General features: G+C 37.1%; 4 protein-coding genes across 11 annotated transcripts; all 4 read right to left on the reverse strand.

Annotated features, from left to right (window-relative positions):
- Nucleotides 1-454: 454 nt before the first annotated feature.
- Nucleotides 455-7,727, reverse strand: LOC117629817 (serine/threonine-protein kinase BSK5-like). Of its 6 annotated transcripts, none has more exons than XM_034362440.1 (13): nucleotides 7,474-7,727; nucleotides 5,184-6,999; nucleotides 4,951-5,069; nucleotides 4,445-4,845; nucleotides 3,532-3,749; nucleotides 2,839-3,181; nucleotides 2,524-2,744; nucleotides 2,301-2,436; nucleotides 1,929-2,062; nucleotides 1,598-1,846; nucleotides 1,401-1,493; nucleotides 959-1,147; nucleotides 455-834 (listed from the first exon to the last, which is right to left on the reverse strand). In XM_034362440.1, the coding sequence occupies exons 6-11, from the start codon at nucleotides 2,927-2,929 to the stop codon at nucleotides 1,485-1,487; spliced, it is 840 nt and encodes a 279-aa protein (XP_034218331.1). In that variant the 5' UTR covers nucleotides 2,930-3,181; nucleotides 3,532-3,749; nucleotides 4,445-4,845; nucleotides 4,951-5,069; nucleotides 5,184-6,999; nucleotides 7,474-7,727; the 3' UTR covers nucleotides 455-834; nucleotides 959-1,147; nucleotides 1,401-1,484. The 6 variants fall into 6 exon arrangements, with proteins under 6 accessions (XP_034218331.1, XP_034218330.1, XP_034218326.1 ...); XM_034362439.1 differs by having other exon boundaries at nucleotides 455-837; XM_034362435.1 differs by lacking the exons at nucleotides 455-834; nucleotides 959-1,147; nucleotides 1,401-1,493; ... (2 more) ...; nucleotides 2,301-2,436; nucleotides 2,524-2,744 and having other exon boundaries at nucleotides 2,937-3,181; nucleotides 7,474-7,712.
- Nucleotides 7,728-8,038: 311 nt separating this feature from the next.
- LOC117631115 (serine/threonine-protein kinase BSK5-like) lies at nucleotides 8,039-12,238 on the reverse strand. 2 transcript variants are annotated; one of them, XM_034364070.1, is made up of 10 exons: nucleotides 11,782-12,238; nucleotides 11,462-11,682; nucleotides 11,231-11,366; nucleotides 10,917-11,050; nucleotides 10,735-10,840; nucleotides 9,925-10,010; nucleotides 9,497-9,685; nucleotides 9,185-9,349; nucleotides 8,907-9,020; nucleotides 8,039-8,468 (listed from the first exon to the last, which is right to left on the reverse strand). In XM_034364070.1, exons 1-10 carry the CDS (start codon nucleotides 11,861-11,863, stop codon nucleotides 8,226-8,228), a joined length of 1,476 nt encoding a protein of 491 aa, XP_034219961.1. In that variant the 5' UTR covers nucleotides 11,864-12,238; the 3' UTR covers nucleotides 8,039-8,225. The 2 variants fall into 2 exon arrangements, with proteins under 2 accessions (XP_034219961.1, XP_034219962.1); XM_034364071.1 differs by having other exon boundaries at nucleotides 9,185-9,346; nucleotides 11,782-12,236.
- A 2,760-nt stretch (nucleotides 12,239-14,998) lies between these two features.
- On the reverse strand, nucleotides 14,999-18,785 carry LOC117632579 (phosphatidylinositol:ceramide inositolphosphotransferase 3). Its single transcript, XM_034366105.1, has 11 exons — nucleotides 18,409-18,785; nucleotides 18,217-18,306; nucleotides 17,672-17,758; nucleotides 17,508-17,576; nucleotides 17,258-17,338; nucleotides 16,506-16,577; nucleotides 16,334-16,394; nucleotides 16,135-16,237; nucleotides 15,802-15,897; nucleotides 15,663-15,709; nucleotides 14,999-15,447 (listed from the first exon to the last, which is right to left on the reverse strand). The coding sequence occupies exons 1-11, from the start codon at nucleotides 18,439-18,441 to the stop codon at nucleotides 15,317-15,319; spliced, it is 870 nt and encodes a 289-aa protein (XP_034221996.1). The 5' UTR covers nucleotides 18,442-18,785; the 3' UTR covers nucleotides 14,999-15,316.
- A 1,337-nt stretch (nucleotides 18,786-20,122) lies between these two features.
- On the reverse strand, nucleotides 20,123-25,041 carry LOC117631398. 2 transcript variants are annotated; one of them, XM_034364529.1, is made up of 3 exons: nucleotides 24,762-25,041; nucleotides 20,885-23,503; nucleotides 20,123-20,773 (listed from the first exon to the last, which is right to left on the reverse strand). In XM_034364529.1, the coding sequence occupies exons 2-3, from the start codon at nucleotides 23,387-23,389 to the stop codon at nucleotides 20,477-20,479; spliced, it is 2,802 nt and encodes a 933-aa protein (XP_034220420.1). In that variant the 5' UTR covers nucleotides 23,390-23,503; nucleotides 24,762-25,041; the 3' UTR covers nucleotides 20,123-20,476. The 2 variants fall into 2 exon arrangements, with proteins under 2 accessions (XP_034220420.1, XP_034220421.1); XM_034364530.1 differs by lacking the exon at nucleotides 24,762-25,041 and adding an exon at nucleotides 24,071-24,637.
- Between the last annotated feature and the right edge of the window lie 1,993 nt (nucleotides 25,042-27,034).

Consider the following 27,034-nt stretch of genomic DNA (forward strand, 5'->3'; position numbering starts at 1 on the left):
TAAATAATGGGAGTTGTAACTTGTATCTATCAATGATACAGTAATACATAGAGCACTAGACGTGACGTATGCATGACCAAAAGAAAGACAAGTTGTAGTAGACCAAGAGGCCGACTGAGAGACTAACCATGACTGGATGAATAGCAGAAAGTTCTTCCTTTTTAGCGTTTTTCTATCTAAATACGTTTGTTAATACCATATAATGGAGTTTTAGTCCCCCGTAAAAGTTAGTATTTACTTATTTTTGTACTAATAATATCATACAACTGTCCCTATTTTTTGTGCATATGATAATTTTTATCCTTCTCTTCTCTTTTGTAGGTTTCCTCGAAGACCTCGTGGAAGAAGTCAAAAAAACAAAACAAAACAAAACAAAACAAAACAAAACTATACTCGCTAGAAGTTGAGTCACTCAAAGACCTCGCGGTATCTAGTCCAGAAAAGACATGTTGCATGATCAGAAACCCAAAAACATTTATAGGAGAGGAAAACAAACAAGTAATTTGACTTCTGTTGAACCCTTAGGACCAAAATACATGAAAAGAAACACTAACACCAACCTAATATACAGTTAATCCTTTGGTGCTGCGGAGCAGAGTTCAAATATGCTAAAGAGTAATTGTTCATGACTGGACACAAGTTTAGTTGAAAGAATTGGAAACCCCCCTACCCATACACTTTTCAGCTTATATATTTTTTACTTCCAAGGATGTGCCGGCTTTTAGAGCTTCCTCTGCATAATTGTCCAGCCCTATGCTCTTTGACACTAAATAACAATGTCTCAAATGGAGGCACATTTCCAGGTGGAATACCCATCAGAACGTATGATGGAACCTGCTGCATATACAAACCACACAGATGATAGCAGCAGCATTAAGGAAAATCAGCTTTTCAATATAGGCAAAACAAATCAAATTTCAAAGCTATGATTTTACAGAACAAATAATGTTAGGCAAACCTCAGTTTCTTTCTGAAGAGGAATGAAGGCAGTCAAAAGAAACTTGGCATTTGGCCTCTCAAGAGGTTTATGCTGCAAACACTGTGAAGCCAACTGCACTAACTTAGTTACATCGTCATTTGAGAATTGGCCTTCCAAGTATGGATCCATCAGCCTCTTGATGTTTTTACCGCGTACGAGGTCAAGTGCCTTCCAAGAAAGGAAAAGGAATGAAAAGTACTTAGCTAGAGCCTCCTTAATATGACAACTGGTCTGTATGGAATTGTAATCATAATCCAGTTCATAAACATTTAAAGCCAGTTGTATGATCAGGAGATGCTGAGAATGAGGCACAACAAGATATAGCTTTAACTTAAAGCACATTTAAACACAAATTTCCTTTTGTAATATATATTCTTGTTGGTCAGACTTAATGGAACATATTAAGGAAGAAGAAAGTTACAAGAATTGGGGGGGTGGGGGGTATGTGCACCACGGAGCAGATCAAACAATACGGTCCCAAAGCTGTAAACAGAACTTTCTGGTCTCAAACGTCCTGGCAAACAGAAGATGGTACTTTAGCTTAACTAAAAACTTCATCAACTCGAGTGTGTTAAAAATTCATGCATCTATTTTCCATTGGATGATTTATGGTTTTACCTGTCCAAGAGTTTTCTGGAGGTAGACAAGGAGGTTGGAAGTATAGCTCTTGACATCCTGGCCATTCTTGACAAGACCAAAGCAGGAGAACCTAGTATTTGAATACTGTTTTACATCAACTGAAGCAATGACGGAATTACTTGTCGTCAAGTATTCTGGAGGGACAAAATCCAGGTTGGTAATATTATTGCTCTTGCCATCCTTGTTATTCTTGAAAAGGCCAAAGCAGGAGAGCCTAGGATTTGAATCCTGTCAAATGCATGACTCAATGTAAGGAACGGGGAACAAATTTATTAAATACAGTTTAAAGAGAGCGAAAGGCCCCAATTACCGGATCAAACAGGACTCTGGAAGCACTGAGATCATGGTATAATGTCTGCCCTTTGCTGCTGCAATATTCCAAAGCTTGAGCCAGATACAAAGCCACTCGCAACCTTATTGTCCAAGGCATGGGCTGGGTCTCCCCTACACCAATTTAACCAATTTAATAAAGTTTCTACTTCTCTTATTTCAGCCCAAGTTGCAGTTTAATTGATTCAAAAATGTACTAAAAGAACGTGAAATCTTGAATGACCTGTTGCCTCAACAAACCAGACAAACCCCACCTTCTTCAGACACATTCCAGCACATCGAAGTAAGCCAAATTTAACAGTAAGATCAGACTAGCACAGCGAAAGAATTTTAAAATTTGAGAGGAAGTTACAAAGGAAAAGATGCTTAGAGAGAGTTTCATTAGGCATGAACTCAGCCACAAGCAATCTCTCATTGCCTTCAAAGCAACACCCTATCAAATTTGCTAAGCTCTTGCTCCTCAGCTGCCCCACAGCTCTAGCTTCTGCCTGCAACCAAACCCAGCAGCATATATACTCTCACATGCAGGAGTTATACAAAGCAAAAATAAAAAATCTAGCCAACTTCATAAGTTCAAGAAATTGGCTGCAATCAGGCCAATCAGATTGGTTGAAGCGCTTAACAGCCACCAAAAGGCCATCTTCCAGCTTCCCTTTGTACACCACATTGGAAGCTCCCTCTCCGCCCTCAGAGACAACATTTCCCGACAAGAATCCTAAAGTGGCAGCTTTCAGTTGGTCCAAGCTGAACTCGGTGAAACTGGGCAACGAGTCCTTTTCATTTTGGCTTCCGTTCTCTGCATATTACAAAAGCAGAGTCAAAACTTTTTCGGGAATGTGACAGAAAATTTGAAAAAACAAAAACAATGGTAACTAACAATGAAAGCTCACCTGTGTCTGGTGAATCGTTGAGTTTGGACACGACATCAGACCGCCGGAAGCTATCGGAAGGTTGTAAGCAAAGAGAGAATCCGGCTCCCATTGGCTGATGAATGCAATCCAAGTGAGAGAGAAATGGCTTGAACTTAAAAATGGGGGGCCAACTTGATGTAGAACCACATCACTTTCACGAAGGTCAAAGGCTCAAATTCAACAAGGGAGACCTCTGTGCAATAACATCATGGACTTTTTCATTGTCTTGTTTTCTTATTAAATCCAAAGCATTTTATTAAGACCAATGGTGCTGCCTCATTGCAATTTTATATTTCCTTCTTATCCCATGAGCCACCTTCCTCTAGGGGAATGCCAAATGATACGGAAAATTAAATAAGTAAATGATAAAGAATAAGTGATCTATTATTCATTTCAAATCCCCTGTTTTAATTCATAATCAAAGAATATGTATGATTCAGAGGACATCTTACATGATGACAAACTCAAAAATCTAAATCAAATGAATTACAGCAGGGCAAACAAACAATAAATTTTGACTTGTATAGATCAAAATAATTAAAAAGATACACCAAGACCAACACATAGATTGTTACAATTAATCCTCTGTTGCTGCAGAGAAGAACTCAAATGTCAAAGTGGGAAGATGGAAAAAGCTAGATACAATTGTAAATGAAAGAAGAGGGAAAACACCTATATGTTCCATCTTTTAGAGTTTCCTGTGCATCATTGTCCATCCCTAGGCTCTTTAGGGCAGCTGCTTGAAGATAGAAGGCAGTGGGCCATTCAGGGTTTATTACTAGGGCTTGCATAGCATCTCCAAGAACTTCTTGTGCCATATCATTCATCAAGTAACATAAGCAACGTCTAGCAAACACAGTTAGCAATATTATCGTCCCGCCATCAATGAACTGCAATGAAGAGCAACAAGATCCACCGAGGAGTAAGATTAAAAACGTATGCGATTCTACTCTCTATCTGTCATATGCATAGTAGTAGGCTTGTAAAGCTAATATTTCTTAAGGAATTATCATTTCTAATCATGTGAGGTTATCTGATTATACAAAGTCATAGATTTCTATGTGCAAGACAGAGAGTTTAAATTCTTGTAACCCCGCTACTAACAACTTTGTCTAACTTAAGTCCAGATTATGACCACACACCAAAAAAAAAAAAAAACCCTTAAGTCCAGATGAATATGTATATGGATTTTGATGAAAGAACTTGTGACATGCAAACTTTGTATTTCTAAATTTGTGACTTACTTCCGATTGTCATCAATCACAAAAACAAAGCATTTAAAAAATGATTGTTCAACAAGATTATCAAATCCAAAGAAACATAATGTTGATCTTAAAAAGATCATCCACAATACACCAAAAACCACAAAAAATCATCTTCACTCATTCATATCATCCTCGTCATCATTAAGAAGGTCATCATCCAAAACCAAACTACCATGATTTGAACCAATATCATTATTATTAGCATCTTCATCCAAGGGACGCTCCAACCAACTCATATCATAATATAAAAAGTTATAATTTGATTATATTATTCTAAACAAAAAAATGTAGTGAATCACTAAATTTTTTTTAATACTTACTTGATCTTTCAACACGACCTCGTTTGTATCGAATAATAGACGGAGAAGGGATACGCTCATTAAAAGTAGGCTCACTAGGAGCAGTAGGAGGATCATCGAGAACAGACTTACGAATAATTGACTCTCGAGGTTGTAGACCACTTTCATAGGTAGGAATTGGCACATTCCTAATGGCATCAACATCAAATATGTCTTCCTCTTCTATCCAAGAAGGATCAAATGGAAGAGATGGTTCCTCAACCTCCGTTATCCATTCATCATCGGAGGGAATATCATCCACTAATATTGGATCAAACTCTCTTCCTTTGAATACTTCGTTGCTTTAGAGTCGTATTATATTTCACATAGACTAGAGCATTTAGCCTTTTCTGTTCAAGTCTATTTCTTTTCTTTGTATGAATCTAAAATAAAAATATATATATAATCAATATTAGACATTTAGATTAGAACTAGAAGCATAAAAGATTAAAATATTACAAGACAAAGAATCAATTGAAGGAATTTACCAATTCAAAGGTGCTCCAATTCCTCTCACGCCCAGATGCACTACAAGTAAGGCTAAGGACTCGAACAGCAAACTTCATCAACTCCGGTGTCTCCCTCCCAAAACGCAACCACCAATTGACTAAAAGAATCCAACAATAAAAAAAAACTATGAAGATCCAACAATAAGAATATACAGATAATTCAATTTTCAAATCCAATAATAAGAGTTCACAAATGAATAGAAGGACCATACTTGGTGATCGCAATTTCCGGCATTTCACTGCTACTTCACTTCCAAAATCTCCTTCTGCATAAATATAATTGTCCAATTGGCAATCCGCTTGAACACGTTCATCTCCACTCAACATCATATCCATGCATGCATACAAACCTTCCCTCACTTCTTTAGAGTTTGTGAAAGTTTCTTCATAATGCAATTGCGGGTTCAAATAATAACCAGCAGCATGCAAAGGATGATGACGTTGTGGACCCCATCTTTTATCAATTTTATTCCAAATTGGTTTGTACTTTCTCTCCACATTTCCACAATTGAAGGCAATCTTCTCCTTTACTGCATCCATCAACTCATAAATATAGCCCATTGCAGGTCTCTCTTCTGAATCAACCTCCCTTAAAACAGAGACAAGTGGAATAACCACCTTGATGCAAAAGGCAACGTGAGACCAAAAATTAACATCATGTAGTACCATTTTACGAGCCACAACTCCATCCTTGTTTTTGGCGAATGGACCATTATGCCATTCTTGGGAGGTGAACATAGACATAATACCTCTCTTAGCCTTATAAATGCTCTGAAGTGTGAGATAAACAGTGGCAAAGCGTGTCACCACTGGACGGATGATCTCTTTACTGTCAGTGTAATGCCTCATCAAAGAAAGGACCCATGAATGTCCATAAATGAACTTCAGTAATTGCTTACCCTTTTGAATAATATTTTCAAAAACTGTCAACTTGCTAATATCTTCCAGCATTAAATCAATGCAATGGGCAGCACATGGAGTCCACCACAATTTCTTCCTTTTCTCCATAAGCTTTTTCCCCGCATTCTTGTAATTTGATGCATTAATTGTAATCAGTTGAACCACATTCTTTTCTCCTATTTCTTCTACTACATCATCCAAGTACTTGAACATCAAGTCTTCATATTTTATTGTATCAGAGCCATCAACTGATTACGAGAACCAAGTCCCGCGAGGACTATTCACTAGAAAGTTAAGAAGAACCCGATTTTTTCCATCTGTCCAACCATCTAACATGATGGTACACCCATATTCATTCCAAGCGTTTTTATGTTCAACCATTGTTCCTTGAATATCTTCAACTTCCTGCTTAAGGATCCAAGTCTTCAACTCATGCATGGAAGGGGGTTTGAACTCAGGACCGAAATTGGAAATTCCTTCCATCATGGACAAATAAAAAGGACTATTCACGGCATTGAATGGAATTGCACAATTGAAGAACCAACGCCCAATCTTTCGGCACACATCATTCCTTTCATCCTTTTTTAGCTTGGTATTCAGTGTAGCTTGCTGAGCTTCAGAAGACACATACTTATCAAGGGGTCCTCTAGGCCTAGGGGGAGCTAGAGAACTCTCGCCACTTGGAGTTGGAGCACTCCCACTCCCACTCCCACTCCCACTACCAATTCCATCTTCGGATTGTTCCATTTCATTGGAAGCATTACTCCCAAATTGGCCTAGCTCACGACGTGATTCTTTTTTTTTCTTTTGGACAGGTAGCTCATGAAGTGATTCATTTCGCTTCAAATTGATCGCCTTAAAATTTTTCAAATAATCACTACATTTGGTGGAACATTTGGACAAGGCTTCATACCATGGTGAGTATGAGCTAAGTGATTTTTGAGCCTTGTAATACCTCCGGTGCATTGTTGATTACAAAAAGAGCACCTCAAGTATCTTTCTCCTTCAACTTGTATCCCCCACTTCCAAGCAAAATCCTTTTTACTCATCATTATGAATTTGCAGCAACAATATCGAACCAAATACCAATTCTTCCAAAATAAAAAAACACAAACCAACATACAAAATCTGCAAACCAAAAACAACTTAACTAAATATGCCATAAAAAAACAATATAAACAAATTTTCCAAAAAACACAATGTGGTAATTAAACAACTGTAAACTGTGCTAAAGAGATACTAAACTAATGTATAATCATATTCTAATTAAGAGATATCGGTCAATGGGAATTGCTAAGAATTATATCAAAAGAAAAAGAAAAAAAAAGACTTGGAAAACAGCAATACAGGGATGAGGAATTGGTGTTTCATAGCTTTATATACATCAATGAGCTAAGTAAAGACATGCTGGGGCTTAAGGGAAAATATGCAGGATTGTTTCTCAATTTGCGGAGGTCGAAAGAGAGAGACAAAAGCTAATGAATGTTCGAATCGCTCCTCAGGAACCTCTTATCAAAAAAGAAATCAACAGTAGCCTATGAACCCTCACAAAATCAAAACAAAAAATAAAAATAAAAATAAAATAAAAAAGAAAAGAAAAACCTGGGTTTGACGAAAATCCACCAATTTCTACTCAATTAGTGCTACATCACAGCCCAATAGCTTGAAGATTTTCCGAAAACTCACTCAATGTTTGCTTCAGATTATGCGGAGAATTTGCAGTTAGGGCTGGAGGCGTTTCTGAGAGGTGAAATGCTCGCGAGTCGTGACTGGAGGCGCGTCTGGGTTTTAAAAATTAACCCTAATATAGAAGAGCATCGAGTACGCTACGAAGTGCGCTATGCGAACGCTATTTAATATGCATGACGTCCCAAGCATTTTATTTGTCTTGTTTTTTTTATAATCCAAGTCCAAAGCATTTTATTTACAGTTTTATATTTCCTTCTTATACCAAAGGGTATTTGAAAAAACATTATGACTTCATATGAGCCATCTTCCTGTAGAGGAATGCCAAATGATAAGGATAATTAAATAATATATAAGCAAATGGGATGCATCATAAGGCACCTATTATTCATTTCAACGCCCCTGTTTTAATTTATAATCCAAAGGACATTTTACATGATACAAACTGAAAAATCGAAAATCAAATAAAACACAGCAGAGCAAACAAACAATAAATTTTGACTTCTATAGATCAAAATAATTAAAATGATACACCAAGACCGACATAAAGATTGTTACAATTAATCCTCTGTTGCTGCAGAGCAGAACTCAAATGTCAAAGTGGGAAGATGGAAAAAGCTAGATACAATTATAAATGAAAGAAGAGGAAAAAACACCTATACAGAGTTTCAGCTTTTACTTTTTTTTACTTCAAACGACGTTCCATCTTTTAGAGTTTCCTGCGCATCATTGTCCATCCCTAGGCTCTTTAGGGCAGCTGCTTGAAGATAGAAGGCAGCGGGCCATTCAGGGTTTATTACTAGGGCTTGCATAGCATCTCCAAGAGCTTCTTGTGCCATATCATTCATCAAGTAACATAAGCAACGTCTAGCAAACACAGTTGGCGATATCATGGTCCCACCATCAATGAACTGCAATGAAGAGCAACAAGATCCACCTAGGAGTAAGATGTAAAGTGAATGCAATCCTACTCTATCTGTCATATGCATTGTCGTAGGCTTGTAAAGCTAATATTTCCTAAGGAATTATCATTTCTAATCGTGTGAGGTTATCTGATTATACAAAGTCATAGCTTTCTATTTGCAAGACAGAAAATTTAAATTCTTGAAACCCCACTACTAATAACTTTGTCTAACTTAAGTCCAGATGAAGAAGCAAATTATATCATTAATGCTTTCAACTGAGTGACTGCCCTTGCAATATCACCATGTATTTGAATATGTATCTGGATTTTGATGAAGGAACTTGTGACATGCAAACTTTGCATTTGGATAAAATCTCATCAGATTCAAATTATTTTATTTTTATTTTTATTGATTCCTGTCAAAAAGTATAAATTTGTGACTTACTTCTGTGTAAGAATCTATCGCGGTAACAAAATCCTTAGCTCGAAATGCAGCATCCCCATGCTTCTTAGAATTCAATGTCTCTTGTATTTGATTTGTCCACATTTGGAAAGAAAGCTGCAAGGTAACTTCAAAGTAAGGGCAGTGCATTACACAAAATTAACATAAAAAGTTTGCTCATACACATAACTGATGCAAAACTTGATGACAAAGCATAGTAATAATGGTTGGCAGATGTCAGAAAATATAACATAGAAAAGTTAGAATTGAGGATCACTAACGTCATTTGCAACCCCCTCATCATCCTTGTATCCAAGCTTCTCCAGTATTTCATGTATTGCAGTAAGATCCAGTCTCGAGCAAGCTTCACCTAGAGGTGATAGCAATGTCTGATTCAGAGGTGCATTTCCATGCGGAATACCCAGTAAAACATATGATGGAACCTGCTACAAACCACTACATGAGATGATATAATTACCTTCATGGTATTCTATTTGCAGCATTACTGCAAATGAACTTTGCAAAACAGAGGCAGCAGAAATCAAATTTTGAAGCATATAGTAAAGAATAAATAAAGTTGGGCATCAGCACACCTCAGTTTCTTTTTGAAGAGGAATGAGGGCAGTCACAAGAGACTTGGCATTTGGCCTCTCACGAGGTTCATACTGCAAGCATCGTGAAGCTAACCTCACCAGCTCAGTCCCATCATCATTTGAGAAATGACCTTCCAAGCACGAGTCGATCAGCATCAAAAAGTTTTTGCCCCGTATCAGGTCAAGTGCCTTCCAGAAAGAAAATTGGAAATTATAATTATAATTATAATCAGAATCCAATTCATAAAATTTTAAGCCAGTTATATAATCAGGAAGTGATGAGAATACGACACAACCAGATAGGTTTGACTTAGACCAATTTTAAACACAAGTTACTTTTGTAGGGCGTAATTTTCCACTGGATGACCAAGAAAAAGAAAATCAGAGCAACAATTCACCTAGAATTTATTAATGAAAAGAAAAGTTACATGACTTGGAGGGATATGTTTCCCGCTGAGCAGATCAAGCAACAGGGTACCAAAGCTGTAAACCAAACTTTCTGGTATCACTCTTCCTGCCAAACAGAGATAAGCTTTAGCTCGACTAAAGACTTTTATCGAATGAGGCCAAGCTCATGCATAGAAATATAGAAGCTTGAAGTGCTTATGCGAATGAGAATGCTACCAGACCTCAATTATCAAGGAATTGAGGTCCCTCTTAATACATGTACTCTTCATCACAAATAAAGACTTTATCACATTATGATGTGTGTGTTCAGAACTCATGCATGAAAATATGGAAGCACTAAGCCCTTTTTCCAATGAAATTTCCTGGGATAAGGAAATATGCAAAGGAGATCATGAATGACACAAACACAGCCAGCCCAAAAGGCCACTACTCTGCCATCCCTGATCGAATCATCGGTATGGTGGCCACTTAGTACTTATCAACTCACTAATATGAAAATGCATTAAAGGGAACTTCAATTGCTCCACTCATTAGTTGAGGTATGCATAGCATTTTCACTTGCTTTTCCCCTCCAGTTATTTTCATAAAAGAGAATCTTTGCAAAACAAACGGAAGTTTTAACTCTAGAAAGCATTGCATTTGGAATTTACATGGGAAGACATGACAAAACTATGTTTACAGGGAGGAGGCAAAAACAAAAAGATGGATCGGGATCATGATGTCTTTTTCCCTCTCAACTTTCCCACCCATCTCCCTCCTATCAAACTTAGTGTAAAAGTTATAACATCAATATTGTTTTCAATTGGCTGAAGCAATGATGGGATTATTACCTGTCCTCAAGTACTCTGGAGGGGTGAAAGCCAGGTTGGTACTATAGCTCTTCCCATCTTTGCTATTCTTCATTAGACCAAAGCAGGAGAGTCTGGGATTCCCATCCTGTCATTGACAACGTGTAAGGAATGACCAACAAAAGATTACATCCAATTTTGAAAAAAGAAAAGGACCAAATTACCTGATCGAATAGGACTCTGTAAGCATTAAGATCATGGTACAATGCCTGCCCTTTACTGCTGCAATAATCTAAAGCTTGTGCAAGATACAAAGCCACTCGCAACCTCATCGCCCATTTCATCGGCTGGGTCTCCCCTGCACCAATTTAACCAATTTACTACCTTTATTTATTTCAGCCCAAGTAAGTAGCAGTTTTATTACTTCTAAAAATGTACTTTAAAAAATCAAAATCTTGAATGATCTGTGTCCTCAATTATTATACACCTACTTAACATCAAAATAAGCCAAATTTAACAACATTAGAGGGGAACTTACAATGGAAAAGATGCTTAGAGAGAGTTTCATTGGGCATGAACTCAGCCACAAGCAATCTCTCATCACCCTCGCAGCAGCACCCGATCAAATTCGCCAAACGCTCGTTCCTGAGCAGCCCCACAGCTCTAGCTTCCTCCTACAACCAAACCCACCACATATCTTCACACACAGAATCATAAAACAAAAAACAAAATAAGAAAGAAGCAAAATTTAGTCAACTTCCATACTCACCAGAAATTGGCGCGAATCGGGCCAAGCTGATCGGTTGAAGCGCTTAACAGCAATCCAACGGCCATCGTCGAGCGTCCCTTTGTAGACCACATTGGGAGCTTTCTCTCCATGCTCGGAGACAACGTTCTCGGACGAGAATCCTGACGTGGCAGCTTTCAGTTGGTCCAAGGTGAACTCACTGAACCCAGGCAGCGAGTCCTTCTCATTTTTGTTCCCATTCTCTGCAGCTCACCAAAAACAAAGTCCAAATTTTCTCGGGAAAGTGACGGAAAAACAAAAAGTTGAAACGAACAAAAAGAGCAAAAACAAGAAAAGCTCACCTATGTCTGAAGAGTCGTTAAGATTGGATTTGATGTTGGACGGCCAGAAGCAAAGAGATAGCTTGGAGCAACGAGCTCCCATTGGCTGATGAATCCAATCCTAGAGAGAGAAACAGCTGGAAAAGTTCAAATATGTGTCTGTGATTTCCTCTCTCTAGAAAGTATGGCTCTCTTTCTATCACTTTCCTAGGGACTAGTAAGAAGGTTTGAGAGGAGTTTTTGGAGGAGAGATGGATAGGGTAGGAAAATGATGGAGAATGAAGAAGAAAGATGGATAAATAAAAACTAAGACAGGCATATTTCTCTTTTGCTCTTTTGTTTATTTTTTTATTTTGTGTTTGGAAGGAGAGAAAGTGTGAGAAAATTTCTAAACCCAAAAGTAACTTTTTGGATCCAATGTTTTCTTTGTTTTTCTGTTTCTTTCTCTCACACCTTTCCTTCGTTTTCTGCATTTCGCTCCTCGTTTTTTTCTTTTCGTTTTTAATCCCCTTCTTCGCTGTTTCTCGTTTTCCGTTGCTTTTTCTTTTCCCTTTTGCTTTGGTTACGTTTTTTTATTTTCTCTTTCCATTTTCACTTTTATATATTATCAATCTATACATGAAAAGTATTAGAGCTACTAAATTCTTCTCCAATTTTAGAAACCAAATAGTTTAATAATTACAAAATAGAATCTTACTCATAAAAAATAAGTAAAGTTTAAAATAAGTCAAAAATATCAACAAGATCGCATTAGTGGAATTCGAAACTTTCAACTTTGTTAGTATTAGTTAATTAAAAATTAGTCCTTATTTACGACATATGTTGCGTTTTATAAAAAAACTTATCGTCAGATTAATGTAATGGATTACATGTTAGACTTATTTTCTAGTCAAATATTACATCTTAGACTAAGTTTAGGTAAAGTTGCAGTTATGGATTAAATTTAATAATGTAGTGTCATTTTCAACCTAATCTTTGAAACCAAAAGGACTGAAAATGGTGAGAAGAACCTAGCCTAGCATATCAAATTTAAAGCTGACTTAGTGCACATTGTATATCCTCTCTGTCAACCCAAAATTTTAATTAAAAAATGCAGTCAATTTATTTAGTTTACACGAAGTTGGACAGTTCAACTACGCAAATAAAGAACACATCCACATTTGTGTGCACATAAAATATGAAATTAATAAAGCAAAATGCAGTGCTTTAGCCAGACATGCCTCGAATCATGAAGAATGCATTCAACCTGATATCAGGATCTTCTTGACCAACTTTTCCAGCTCTTTTATACAGAAAATAAATATTTTTAAAAATAAAAATAAAAAAGTTGTATATTATCATATAAAATAGCTGTTTACAGCCCTAATTTTATATTAATATGTTAAGATTTCAACACGGACGAAGGAGGGGGATTTCTCACACACAATTAAGATACAATGGGAGTTCAAACCTAAGATCTCTTTCTAGAAGTCAATACCTTTTTCCATTATAATAGTCCTCATTGGTATTTTTTTCCTTTTTTAAAAAAATTTTCATGGTGGTGTTCTTGGATTTGGGAAGTATGGGAAAAAGATGAGGTCTTTTTGGGTCTTGTGAAATGTACCTTAATTATATTATATCCTAAATTTAGATGCAAGGCCACGTTAGCTCGTGGACCACATGCATAGAATATTTTCAACAAAAGGTGTCCTGACCATACCCATTCATAATTTCATTCATCTGCTTCACTATGATCCTTATTTTTTTTTTACAAATGTGGTAGGTGAGGCCAATCATAATAATATATCCTAAACTAAGATAAGGTTCTAAGGAATATGTATTCGAAATATTCAATTAGAAGAGATTAAGAATTTAATTCTCGATGCAAGTTGGAGTCGCATGTTGAAAAGAAGTATATGGCAAAGTTTAATGACTTGCGTCAATCCAATGTGGTTATAAAATCCCATATCACCATCACCACCATGACCAACTATGTCAATACGCTGGATCACATTGTCGTACCACATAATGTTATGTGTGATGTTACTAATTCATGTTCTATAATATTAAGGGGTTATCGAGTTGATATATCATGAACTTAAGTAGATACACGTGTTATAACATGACTAAACTGATAACACTTGTTATATTATGTGACTATTGGAGTTGTTGGAGGCATGTAAAACCTTTCCACATCACACAAATATACTAGGCATGAAACAATTGGTTTCTTTTTCTTCTTCTTTTTTTTTTTTTCTTGGATCATTTGTATAAAGTTTTATATATATACATAGAGAGAGAGAGAGAGAGAGAGAGAGAGAGAGAGACATCATGAGAACAGGATGAGATAAGAATCCACTTACGAGAGAAGGGTTTAGGGCTAGACTATAGGACACTGACGAATTTGGAAATTTTGAATGTGAAAACCCACAGGCCAAAACAAAGACTCTTGAATTCCATGGATTTGCCATTTTACTTTCTTGTACTATTTATTTCCCAAAACAGTTGCTCAGAAAACCGGAACTGGAGGCAGCAACATACCTTTTTCCATTTCAGCAAAACATCCATCACAGAGAGGAAGTCCATGCAAATGACATAATTGCTATCTTTTTGATACATTTGACATTGGGAGGGATGAACAGAGTTTAGATATTATGTTGGCACTAAAAGTTAAGGGACTTGCAGCTAAAAAGGAAAAGAAACAGTTGCTCAGATAGTGAAGGGAAAGCAAGTAAGAGAGGCATGTGATGTAACACGAGCTGTCTCCAATATCATGCTTCAACAACCTATGAAAAGAGAGAATATACATGGGAAAAAAAGAAAGGGCATTTGGAAAGCAAAAGGGTTGGTGGTCCTTGTGGGTCATGACACAAGAAGCATTATTAATTGCATAATTGGGTCATGCCAGCCCTAAATTGCTTCCTCTAGTTACTGTGCCCTTTGAGAATAATACTAAGCCCTCTTGTCTTGTATTGTATGTGATGCCTCTCCCATTCTTCACCCCACGCAACCTGTTTTGTGGACCAAATTTTGAAGCAATCTTTTTAAACATGACAACCTGGTGCTCCAACACAATGACTTGGATTTCATCCATAGTCACCACTTTTCTTGACTCATTCCTGTGCATACAATCTCTATAATTCATTTCTGTGATGATGACGACAAAGGTGATAATGATGATGATGATGATGATTATGATGACGGTATATGTATGAGTAAGAGTTAGCTGCACAAATATGATATGGGTGACACTAAACAGTGAAAAAGTGGTTACTCATGAGCATACTAAAACCTAAAACATTCCATTTCCAGCAATAATACAAATTACGTTCATCAGCCTCGCTAAAGAGACAATATTGCATCTGTTGAAGCAACTTAGGACTTTTAACAGCAGCAAAACCATCTTCAGCTTGTGCTGCTCATCTATGTACCATATAATGCTAAGTATGTTCCTATCTCGAAACTTTTGATTTGTCGGTCCTCCTATCTGGAGACATGCATTACACATGATGTTTGCATCCACAAAATGAGGTCAAACTAAATGGGACAATAAGAAATATTTACTGGTTTTCCAGACTCAAGTGGTAATGTTGGCAGAATTTCCATTCCGGAATTTGTTAAGCTCTTCTCTGTTCTTGCTATCTTTATCTCTGCTGCTTATTGGTAGCAGTTGTTGAGATGTAGAACCAAGAGACCGATCAGGCAATTCTGTGAAGGAGAAGAATACAGTCAGCACATACACACCTTTGGGTATTCTAAAGAGCTTGACAATTACTGCCCATAGAAAGTTCTGTTTTGTTCTTAATATACAAAACTGAATCAAATTTAGACATGTTCATGATCTAACAGTAAAATGGAATCCAGAACAAATTTTACCCATTTTTAAGAGGGAGAAAAAATTATTGGAATTGCATTTTGCTAACCTGGCAATTTTTGGTCAATAAAGAACACTACCAAATTTACAGTGTACCTGCATGGGAATATAAAACTTATGCTCGACCAATAGATTATTAAATATTCAAGTAGAGTAATTTCAAAAGCATAACAGGATCCATCTCTCACCAGGCAACAACAATGTCAACAGTGTAATGTTTGCGAGATGCTACAATCAGGAGGCTCTGAATAACAGCCACTAACCAAGCAATCTGCTTAATGCACCTGTAATGATAAGCCGCAGTTGTGTCAAAAATTTATACTAGTTTATCCATTTAGAAGATATCCTTAGAAAAGTGAAATTGACTAATGACTCAAGCCCCCAACCCCTCGGACATCAGTACACGGATTGCTTTACTTTCGTTCTTTGACATCATTATTGGGGGAACCAGAGGGCAACAGTCCCCCACCCCAAAAAAAAGAAATAAGAACGGAAAAGATGCAGCTAATAGCAATTGTTACCTCTTTGTTCCATATTTCTGATACGTGCGCACAAATACTAAGGTAAAAATCATATGTGATGAAAAGATCAAATCACCACAACCATACATTACTCCTCGGGGAACTGCACAATCATGCAAATCATATAAGCATGAAGAAGATTATGTTTTATGAAGTTAATGAACCATTAAAAATTAAAAGATGAATAATTTAAACCCACAGTTGATTAAGAGCACTTCAAGTGCACTCTCTGGAGGGGGCAGCCTGGCAAGTTTTGAGCCCTGAAAGAGACAGTTGTACCTGATTGTAAACCATCGTTTAATAACAACTACTTAATGATTATTGATTACAGCGAACTAACAACCGAAACTGCAAACTTCTATAAACTTTACATCGCGGCAATGATAGTTTGGACCAGGAAGCAGAGTTGAGTAGAAGGTTATAATCCGGAGCATTTGAGAGACCTAAACAAAATGCAACATATACGCAAAGAATTTGTCAGAAAATATAGCAGAAAAACACAGGATACTATTAATCCATTGATCCATGAATCAGTTCATGAGTCAAAACTTCAACAACAACAAAAATGCACATAAATCATGCATTCTTTATTCATATATGGAAGACTGTCCTGAGTGCTATTCCCAGTCAGATGCTTCAGAAAATGAACCAAGCTCAAGAACTAGTATCATATAAGCAGGACACATAATGCAAGAACATTGGGTTGAACGAGGAAAATACAGATGACTCTGTAGTTAATGTAAGCATATTCACCAAATTTTCATCGACGTCGATATTTATTGCATACTAGAAGATTCAAAACACTTGGGAAAATTAAAAAGGATTTATAACGCATATATGTAGCATGTGATGATGATATGGCTACTGATTAAACTGTTACCTGATTAGAGCCCATACTAAACCAAAAGGGAAAACAGTTTCAATGGTAAGCCTTTATAATGCCAAAGCAAAAACTCAAGTGTTTCCAGCAAAGAACCAAGGACATATGCAACCTAGGTGAATGAACTTCCTGAAGAGAAAGAGCAATAAGGAAGATCTAAAAGGAAGAGTTTAAGCAGCTAAGGGTGTAGTCTAGCACATGTAAACAGCAAAAACAACATTGGTAAATATCAGCTGTACTTACGCCTAAATAAGCAAACACTCTGCACCATATCAGAACTGTATATATCTTTTTGTACTGGAAAACAAAGGGGTGAAAAGTCCACTGCAACAGAATAAAACTCTAGATTAGGATGCTACCAAAGTTCTATAAGTAATTAAGAGCAAAAACTAAAGAAATGGACTGCAAGAACAACTGGCCCTTCAAATACATGAGAGACAAATCCAGGATAAATTTAAAGTAGATGTTGATATTAGAAAACAGAAAGGCTTACCAAGACAAAGGAGAAAAAGATGACTGAAAAGAGAGTCTCACTAAGATAAGTTCTGTCTTGACCAAGTTCCTAAGATATCACAAATCAACAGAAAATAAATGATATGAAAAATGTTACATAAAAAATTAAAGCCTCCGGATAAAAATCGTTAAAAGTATGCCCACCGGGAGGAAAAAGAACCCAGCATCCTGAAGCGTCGGTCCTGGCCGATGTAAATAATGAACACCATGAGCAGCTAGTCCATGAAGATACTGTTAACACAAACAAAACTACTATATAAGCACTGAACAAGAGCCCCTGCAAAAACAAAAGAGGGAAAAGGAAAAGCCTATAAAGAGGGAAAGTAGTTTGGCTCAGAACATAATTTTTTGTCCAACACAGAAAGGTTTCGTATCACTGAGATCAGCCCATAATTCTTCTCTGGCTTACACACATTTGCAGAACAAATAGTGTGAATTAAACCAACACCATTCAATCCACTGCATTGAAATTCAAGTTTAAAGCCCAACTTGAAACAGAACAACTATGACTAGTAGTAGTTCCATATAATCATGTAGTTCAAACCATTTTTAATTAACTTTTTCTAATGGAATAAGCTTCCAGCAGTTCACAAGTTACATAAATATTCAATACAAATTAATTGCCAACAATAATTCCTAGTTAGAAAAAAAAAAAAAAAATTGAAGCAGAAAGAGAAAAAGAAATGAACCTGAAAAACGAGACCAGCAAGAAAATACTTCCAATTCCCGGCAAGAAGCGAAATTTCAGTTGACGTCTCTGCGCATACTTTCCTCCATAGCTTCACATTTCAAACAACACCAAAAAATCAATGAAACTTGGAATTTGTCAAAAGAAAAAAAAAAAGTTGAACAAAAACAGCAATGGCGGGCTTCATTGTAACCTTGGGAGCCTCACGAGCAAAGATAACCGGCATTTTGGGATATGAGGTTAAAGCTCGTCATCAATCAGCATTAAGAACTCCAAATAAACCGCTATAAATTGGAATTCGAATCGTCCAACGTGATAATAAATTTAAATTTAAATTATTTATAAAAAAAAAAGTCGCAGAGAAAATGGAATTGGAGTTTTGATTTCAAAATTCGAAAATTAGGTTTGGGATCAATAGGAATCTATCTATATCTAATCTACAGCAACAGAATTTCATCTAATTCAAAACTCTCTCTGACTCTTTTTGTCTCTCTCAGTCTTCTCGGTCTCGGAGGTGGCAGTTAAGAAAGAAGGTTTTCCAAGTGGGGGGAGTGAGATGGGAAAACCAAATAATTAATTTAAAATAAAATAAATACTTGGGACAAAAGTTTTCAAAACATTTTTCTTTTTTTCCTGGGTTTTTTGTTTTTATTTTTGAAGAAGAGTCAGCAAATCTGCATGACGTGTCCAATAAGCGTGAAAAGAAGGAACGCGCTCACGTGGCAAGCCGATGGAGAACCTATGTCGGCTACAACTTTTTATTTTATTTATTAAAACGTCGGCTACAACTTTCGAAAACAAGTTTTAACCCGATAGATATCAGGGATGATGGACCCACTATAGTATGGGTCCCACTTCATTTCTTCAACTCTATCGCACAATGTAATTGACCCAAAAATAGAGAGAGATAAGTCCTAGATAAACCACAGAAGAATGGGATCTAGTTTAGTGAAAAAAGATCTCGACTGTAGACCGACGGTTTTAGATTTGAACCTTATAGCATATTGGCAGTGTGTGTAAAACTCCTCTCCTCCAATATAGTTTGTATACAAAATCACAATAGGAGGAATTTCCGAAAATCAAAACGAATTTTTACAACTACAATAAACCAAAATTTAGAAAACCAATCATAAGGTTGTGTAAATTTATGTCATATATTGATCAGAGTATCTAGTACCATATTAGCTTCTTGATAAGTATGATGAATTTCTACTTTGTCCAACTGAAAAGGAAGGTAAAGATCTCATCCCGAGTGACAGTTAAAAAACCCTAATCCATTTTCCCCAGTTTAACATATTAAATTGTCCCATAAGAGTTGCTCTCCATTAACAAAAGGCAAGGTACATAACCTTTTGGTGAGTCTAAGATGCAATGCATAATGACCAAATACAACCCATATTGGAAATTTATACTTATATAGTAGTGTCATAGTTCCCACGCAATGTAAATGTATCATATATATGTGATGTGAGACGTCCTCCTTTTTGCTTTTGGCTTTCCTCCTAAGTTTTGTACTGCATTCAAAAAGAAGCAAACCAGTGTTCCTTAAAGGTGCAGCAAAGAAAGCCACTTTGTAAGATTTCTCTTAGAGCACCCAGCAATCAATACACCCCACCTTGAGGGCACTCCTGGCATTCTAGCTCACTGTTTTAGCCTTGTAGGACATCTTGTTGTTGCAACTTCCATAATTGGGAGCTGCTTCACAGCAAAGATTTTATGCAGGGACCCCCTGATTATTGCCTCACAATGGAAGTTGATGTCCGCTCACTTGTATCTTCTACGTGTGTGCTCGTGTGTACATGTGTACGCGGGCGGGCGTGTAAAAGTATGAGAGACATCCCTGTGATGTACAGAAATCTGTTGAATCAGGCATGGAAAAACAATGCAGCTGGAAAATGCACACCAAATGAGTAACCAAGAGGGAAAATAAACAGCCTGCAAGGCCTTATATTTCCATTTCAAGGAGGGGCTTGCACCCCAATACTGGAGGAATTGGATCATTATTCTCCAATATTCCCATCAGAAATTGAGTTTATTAAAATTCAAAGTGAAAAATAACATACTATTCACTCATTATATGCACATTTAAATTGATGAAACAGTTCCACTCAGAATACATTTGATGCACTTCATATTACTTCTGACATCTAAAGTACTCTGCGGATCCAAGACTCCAGTCATCTTCACGGGGATCATGAATCTAAAATCCAACCCAGCCAAATGAAGATACATGGTAACTATAAGAGGTAATCATGGTAAAACTAGACCCTCCCGGCTGGAGAAAGTGGGGGATATGAGACATATCTTGCAGGAACTTCCCCTTCCGTTCGATTTGGAGCACTTAATCCATCATTTTGCATTAATATGCTTTCTCCAGAAGTTTTTTCTTCTAACGAGTTCCTTGACTCCGAGAACTCACATAAGTTCCAACTATCTAATACTGCTATACAAATGGAGAATGCTTGTAAGATTGAGAATGAAGAACTGAACTCAACTGAATAGATACCATCCCTGAATGGGGACATACTGAAAGTAGGCTGGTTTTCTTGTAAACCTCCCTGTGGATATGTAATGAAAGCAAAAGGTAACATTAGTTGGTAACTTTCAGAATAATATGGAAAAGAAAAAAAATAAATTATATATCACCCTGCTCAAGAAAAACACTATACCTGAGGGAAAAGCTCGAACCGATCTGTGATGGAACAAACCTTATGTGATTTCACTTTCTCAGTGACTGGATTCTGATTGTCAAATATCCTAAGTTTGCAACCCAAATCCCAACCTCCACAGTCACATGATCCACCTGAATTCCAACGTTCAATCAGTGATGATGGTCCCCCATTACTTGGTAGACTATGGATACCACTTGGAAGTATGACTGTTGTGCTAATTAGGCCCTGACCACCAACAAAAGGCTTCTCTACAGCTTCCCCAGAATAAGAATGGCGTCTCACCCTTGACAAACACTCTTTTGAACCAACCGCAGGCAAGTTACTACAGTTATCCCAATGATGCCAATCTCCGGTGGATTGCTGACTGACCATTTTGGGGATTTTGACAACAGCAGCAGCTAGCTCATCACTTGGCTGGAAGTCTGAGGTTTCACAATCTGCCTGTCTCAGGTTTCCAGAAAATAAAACAAACTCTCTCATGCTAAAGTGATCTGGTCTAACCAAATTGGGAAACTGAGAATCAGCGACCTTCATTTGAGCAATAACATTACGGATGTAGTCATGACTCTTGCCTTTGCTGCCTTGATTTATCCAAGTTCCACTTTTTTTCTTGACTTCTCGGATACTGAAAAATGTGTAGATGCAGCTGCAGTCACCCTTTTTCAAGGTATTTAGCTTCTTCATCGTGGCTGCAAGGATGTCGATGTCATTGTCAACCGCAAATGTGAACAGGGGCAGGCCATTCTTAACTGCAACTCGTAGAAGAGCTTGAACTGTAGTTGATCCACACTTCTTGGCCTTCACTGGCTCATTGACATTAATTGTCCTACAACCAGTCATACCTAATTTTACCTTCCCTGGCTGCTCGGACAAAGAATCCACCCGCCCCTCAGACAATATGGAATCTTTCTCTAATGGCTCCACTAAGTGATGGGAGTTTGCCACCTTTGACTTCAGTAGTGGATCCAGTAACCTTCTCAGAGGGGACTTGGCTCTGCCAGTAGCATTGGACTTTTGACCATCTGAAGCACCTAAGAATGTGGAAGTCGCAATGTTCTCTGAACCAGGTTTAGCTGAAAAAGCTGTTGAGCTCAGCTGCTGTGTATCTAAACAGTCCTTAGAACTGGTATTCTTACTCATCTTACCCACACCGATGCTAAATCGGCGAAAAGGTGAAGTGTTTCTTACTTTTTCAGCAGTTGCTTTGCTTGGTTTCAGATCCAATCCTTTATAAGGCTCACTTACAGTTGAAGAAGATGTGGACACTACTGCTACTTTTTTCTCTTCTACATTTCTGCCTCTGTATGGGTTTGTTCCTGTTTTAGCTGACAATGATGCTGAGCTAGGTGTATTAGATTGAAATCTGAGAGTCGCACCATCTGTGGAGCCAAGGTGTTTTACCCGAGAGTGTTTACTTTCAACTTCAGAAGGAAAATGGCACGAATGTGGGAAATCAGAATTGAGCTCTGCATGGCAGGCCTCTTTGGGTCTCTCTGAAGAGCTTGCTCGAGTAGTTGTCTCTGCTCTTTGATGAAGCAGTGTTGTTGAATCAGAAAGGTGGGAAACCCCAGAGTGATTGTTTTCGGGAAAATCTCTAGGCAAAAGCAGAACAACTTTCTTGCATCCTTCAGGAATATCTAATTCAAAATTTTCTGAATATGGTTTCTGTAAGTTCTCTGCTTTCTGAATAAATTCACCAACTTGAGTCTTTTTCTTTACCTTTAAATGAGCTGCCATTTCCAAATGTGGGCCATTCCACAAACTTCTTTTTTCTGGCTCACTCTTTGCATCTGAATCTTTATTCTTGCACTGTTCCACCTTCATGTCTATGCGGCTTCTGCATAGAGATGTATCTGTTCCAATGAACTTTTCCGGCCCATTCACGGTGCTACTCTGGTCAGCTTTAAGGTCTTGAAACTTTTCAACCCTTTCTCCAAAAGAGCTGACAACTTCAGAATGGCCTTCTGTTGGAGATTTCGTGAAATGAGATTGCAGTGAATGACGGTGCATCCTTGGCCGAGCAGGAGAACGGCTGTGACCTCGGCTGGAATGGGTTGATGATCCATCCGTCGAAAAACATGAGGTTGTATTACTACTGGACGGTGAATAACGGCTACTTCTGTATGGCATCTGTTTATGGCTACACTGCCATTTTTCTAGGCGGCCCCAGTCTAGGACCCCAACATTTAAAACTTTCTCCTGAAGGTTTTTTCCTCTCTCAAGATAACTTGGCAAATTTGACATGTGCCTAACAAGTTCTTCTTCAGCAGTTGTCTTTCTATTAATCCGCTGCTTTTGGTGGTTCCCAACAGAATTAGATGAGCTATCTTTTACATTTCTTGTAATCTCATGATGGAGATCGGCATAGGACAAACCAGGCTTTCTTGATTGGGCCTGGTCTTGCAGATTTATACTTGCATTTATTTGGCGCAACATGTTACCAGAAGTTCCTAGAGATTGTTGATCATTGGAATTCTTTATGGGTTCTAAACAGCCATCCATGGTGGTATCTGCAATGCCCTGGTTTATCGTACCTGGAAAACCTTGCTACAAGGAAGCTCCATATGTTCTTATTCAGCTGAGCAGATGGATTGATTCACAACAATGCTGGCCAGTCTGAAGATAAAATAAAGAGAAAATTGAAAACTGCAGCCCAAAAAAGTGAAAAACTGACGCAAGTTTTCCAAAATAAATGGAAGGTTACCATGAATACCATCATATACCACTACCAATCTGCTAAGTAGACTATTTTTCTCTCACTAACTAAATTAACAATATTGGTTAATCGACATAAGAAAAATTCCCTTTGCACATGTCAAGAAGCAAAGCAACAAAGTGTTTTAAGTTTTAACGAGTGGAGGTCTCCCTTGTCAAGCCACCCAAAAAAAAGTGGAACCACAACTCCTCTCAACATCTTAGACCACATTAGTGTCACATGAACCACATTCTAATTGCAGTGTTTACCATGATTACACCAGAAGAATTCAGGAATCTATCTCGAATGAAAGTTATTTCAGGAAACTTCACAATGAAAACAAAAAACAAAAAAACAAAACACAATACTCTTGATTATCATCATTTTCAGTCAGCGCACATAGTTCATTAACAAATGCAGTCAATTCCCACAAAATAGTAAAAGAATATCAGGGAAGCAGATAAGCTCTAAGAAATTTCAAATCTTACAATCAGGAGGAGAAAATCGCACAATGGTATTTGCCCCCACTGCTCAGAGAACCTTTATTCATAAGCTCACAGCATAAAAATTCGAAAATTTATCGTCCACAGAACTCAACTACGCTAAGAACTAGGCAAAATGGTAGCGTATTAATCAATTCATATGAATTGATAGATGATGAAGCCGACCTTCATGGCGCGAAACTGAAATCTCATGCAATACGACAAGTGAGAGCTGTATATGGTAATATGGACAAAGAGGGAAGCAGAGAATCACATTCAAAACCAAGAATTTGGTGGTCCATTAAGACCCAATCTCAAAAATCTAAGATAAGGGTAAAAACGACCTGTCGTCGTCGGCATCATTGTCGCCGCTAAGCCTAATGGTAAAGACAAAGCTCGCCAGCTATTCGAAAATCAAATCCAGAGCTCTCTCAACTTTCAAAAAAATTTGAAGCAGTTCGTTTGGAAAAATTTGAAAAGAACGACAGAAAAAGGAAAGCTCTTTCCTTTCGTTTTCTTTTTCTCTCACTTTCTCCGCTGCCAACCAGCGAGTAAATATTTCAGCTGTCAAATTCCAATCCAGAAATAAATGAACAAAAACGCGCAAACCAGCACAAAAATCAAAGAAAAATCAATAAAATTACATTTCTCGGGAAACAAACGGAAAATATTCTTGCAATTTCTAAATAGTACTCACCAGAGTGAATCTTTGGTGATGCAGAGGCAGGAAACGCCATTAACGGAAACTGCGACTGCCTCGAAGAAGAAGCAATACGTGTCGGTGGCTCATTGGTCTGTGAAAACAGAAAGGTGAAAGCAGAGATCAAAGGCCAAGTAGAATCGTAGAGCAGCCTCGTAATCCCAAATGCTTGGCTTTTCCCTTCCCCAAACTCCAAAGCCTCTCAGAATCTTAAGCTGAAAAACTGAGAAAGAAAGAGGTGGTGTTGATGTGAGTGTGATGAGTGTGTGTGTGTGTGTGTGTTTTCTTTCTGGCTGAAGCTAATTTGTTTTGTACCGTGAGGTACAAACAGTCAAAGCAGAGAGAGATGGAGAGAGGGGAGGCAATTGTTGTCATCGGACGGCTAAAAGGAAGAACGGATTATCGGGCGGTCACATCGTATAGGCTCCTAAAGACAGGAAGTATGTTCCTGGGCCCCACTTTGATGTCCTTAATGTATTTTATTTGTTCCTAAACTTTCTACCAGTTCGGTTTGGTCTTCGTATATGAAGATTTTCATTAAAAAATGTGGGCCCGCCCGAATTGGGTTAAGGAGTTGTGAATGTCGTTTTCAATGTCTAATATAATATCAATTTTGTCTCTGACCCCGGCAAATTGATCTTATTCTCTCGGAGTCAAAACAAAGTGTATTTACCGATAAATGAATACCATTAATTAATTGGTTAATTTCATTTTTGTCAAAACATATCTTTTTATATTAAAAATAATCAAGCTATTATTTTTCATTTAGCTTTAGGTGAAATTCGAAAGTGCAATCTATAAAAAGCCACACACAAAAATAAAAGTGCATCACTTTCGTTTTTATTAAAATAACAAAATGATACATTTGCCTTTCTAAAAAGTAAACAATTAGTGCTAATGAAAATTGGTTGAGTTGGTGAAGATCATTTTCTTCACTATTCATGCCTAGATTTGAGTAATGCAGCCGACAATCCCTCTTGGTGGTTTGTCTATAAAAACCCAAACAAAAAAAAAACTAAGATCGTCTCTGTAAGTCCTCAAAGAGATCTTGGTAGGCTCTAACCCTCCAAACTTAAAAAAAAATAAAAAAAGTAAACAATTAGTTGATTTGTGACCTAAAACTAGTAAAACATAAAAACAATATTGATGATAGTATGATACTTACAAAAGTGCTCGACCGAAAAAAAAAAAGATACTTACAAAAGTAAATATGATCATTTGCATTTTCAAATTTCATAAATAAATAGATAAAAAAAGAGACCGAAACTAAATTTCCTATTGATTAATTAGGAAAATATACAAACCTGGTTTAATTTCCTACCGTTTAAAAGCATTAACTTGCTAAGTTTTCAAAGATATGTGAACCATAAAACATCCGTTCTACTAATATAAAGCAAAAACTCATTATAGTTAAATTTTCATATAACTCAAATTGCCCTCGTTTAAAGAAAAAATTCAAAACACAATTACTTCATATTAAGGGCATAAATACGTTTTAAAAAAATTAAGAATCCATGTCCAACAAAAATCTTTACAAATAGAGGTAACACGCGCGCGCACGAAGGAATGTCGCTTTACTATTGTTACAGTTAAACATGCTGGAGAAAGTATCAAAGTGATGATCCCTTTTTTTTTTTAATCCCTAAAATAAGATGTACCAAAAGACTGAAGAGGATATGCTTTTGAACCAGCGCCTGGGATTAAAGTGATCACTTTAAGCTCAAAAGGGGATCAAGGAGAACAGTAAGAGAAAAAGAATAAAGAAAAAGGTGAGAATATGATGAGAAAGAAGAAGAAGTAATAAAATAGAAGCATAATGCAGATGGAAAAGGGAGTTTCAGGCTCTAAGCCTTAACATCATCATTGCAATGTAGATCCAAGATTGTAATGCTCATGACCCTATATTGAAAACGATAAAAAATGAATCCTATGAATCCACGATTGAGAAGAATTATAAGGCCACGACAAATGTTAAGAGCATTCCTACTTGCCATGATTGTGTATTCATAAATTTACAGCCATGTAAAATCAGACAGTTAAATTCCAACAAAGAAAAGGACAGAAAAAAGTTTTTGTTTTGAGGTATGATTTTACAATACTCATAGTCTTTTTTTTTATATAAATATTATTATTTCTTCTATTTTTCTCTCATTCTTCTGAGTTTTTGGATCCGATCAAAAAGAGCATATTTCAACGAGATAGTTATTTTTCAACCCTCTCAAAATGGAATGTATTCCAAACATATCTACCATGGCTCCTTACTTCGACAA

Source organism: Prunus dulcis, chromosome 6, assembly GCF_902201215.1.
Source record: "Prunus dulcis chromosome 6, ALMONDv2, whole genome shotgun sequence".
Lineage (NCBI taxonomy): Eukaryota > Viridiplantae > Streptophyta > Magnoliopsida > Rosales > Rosaceae > Prunus > Prunus dulcis.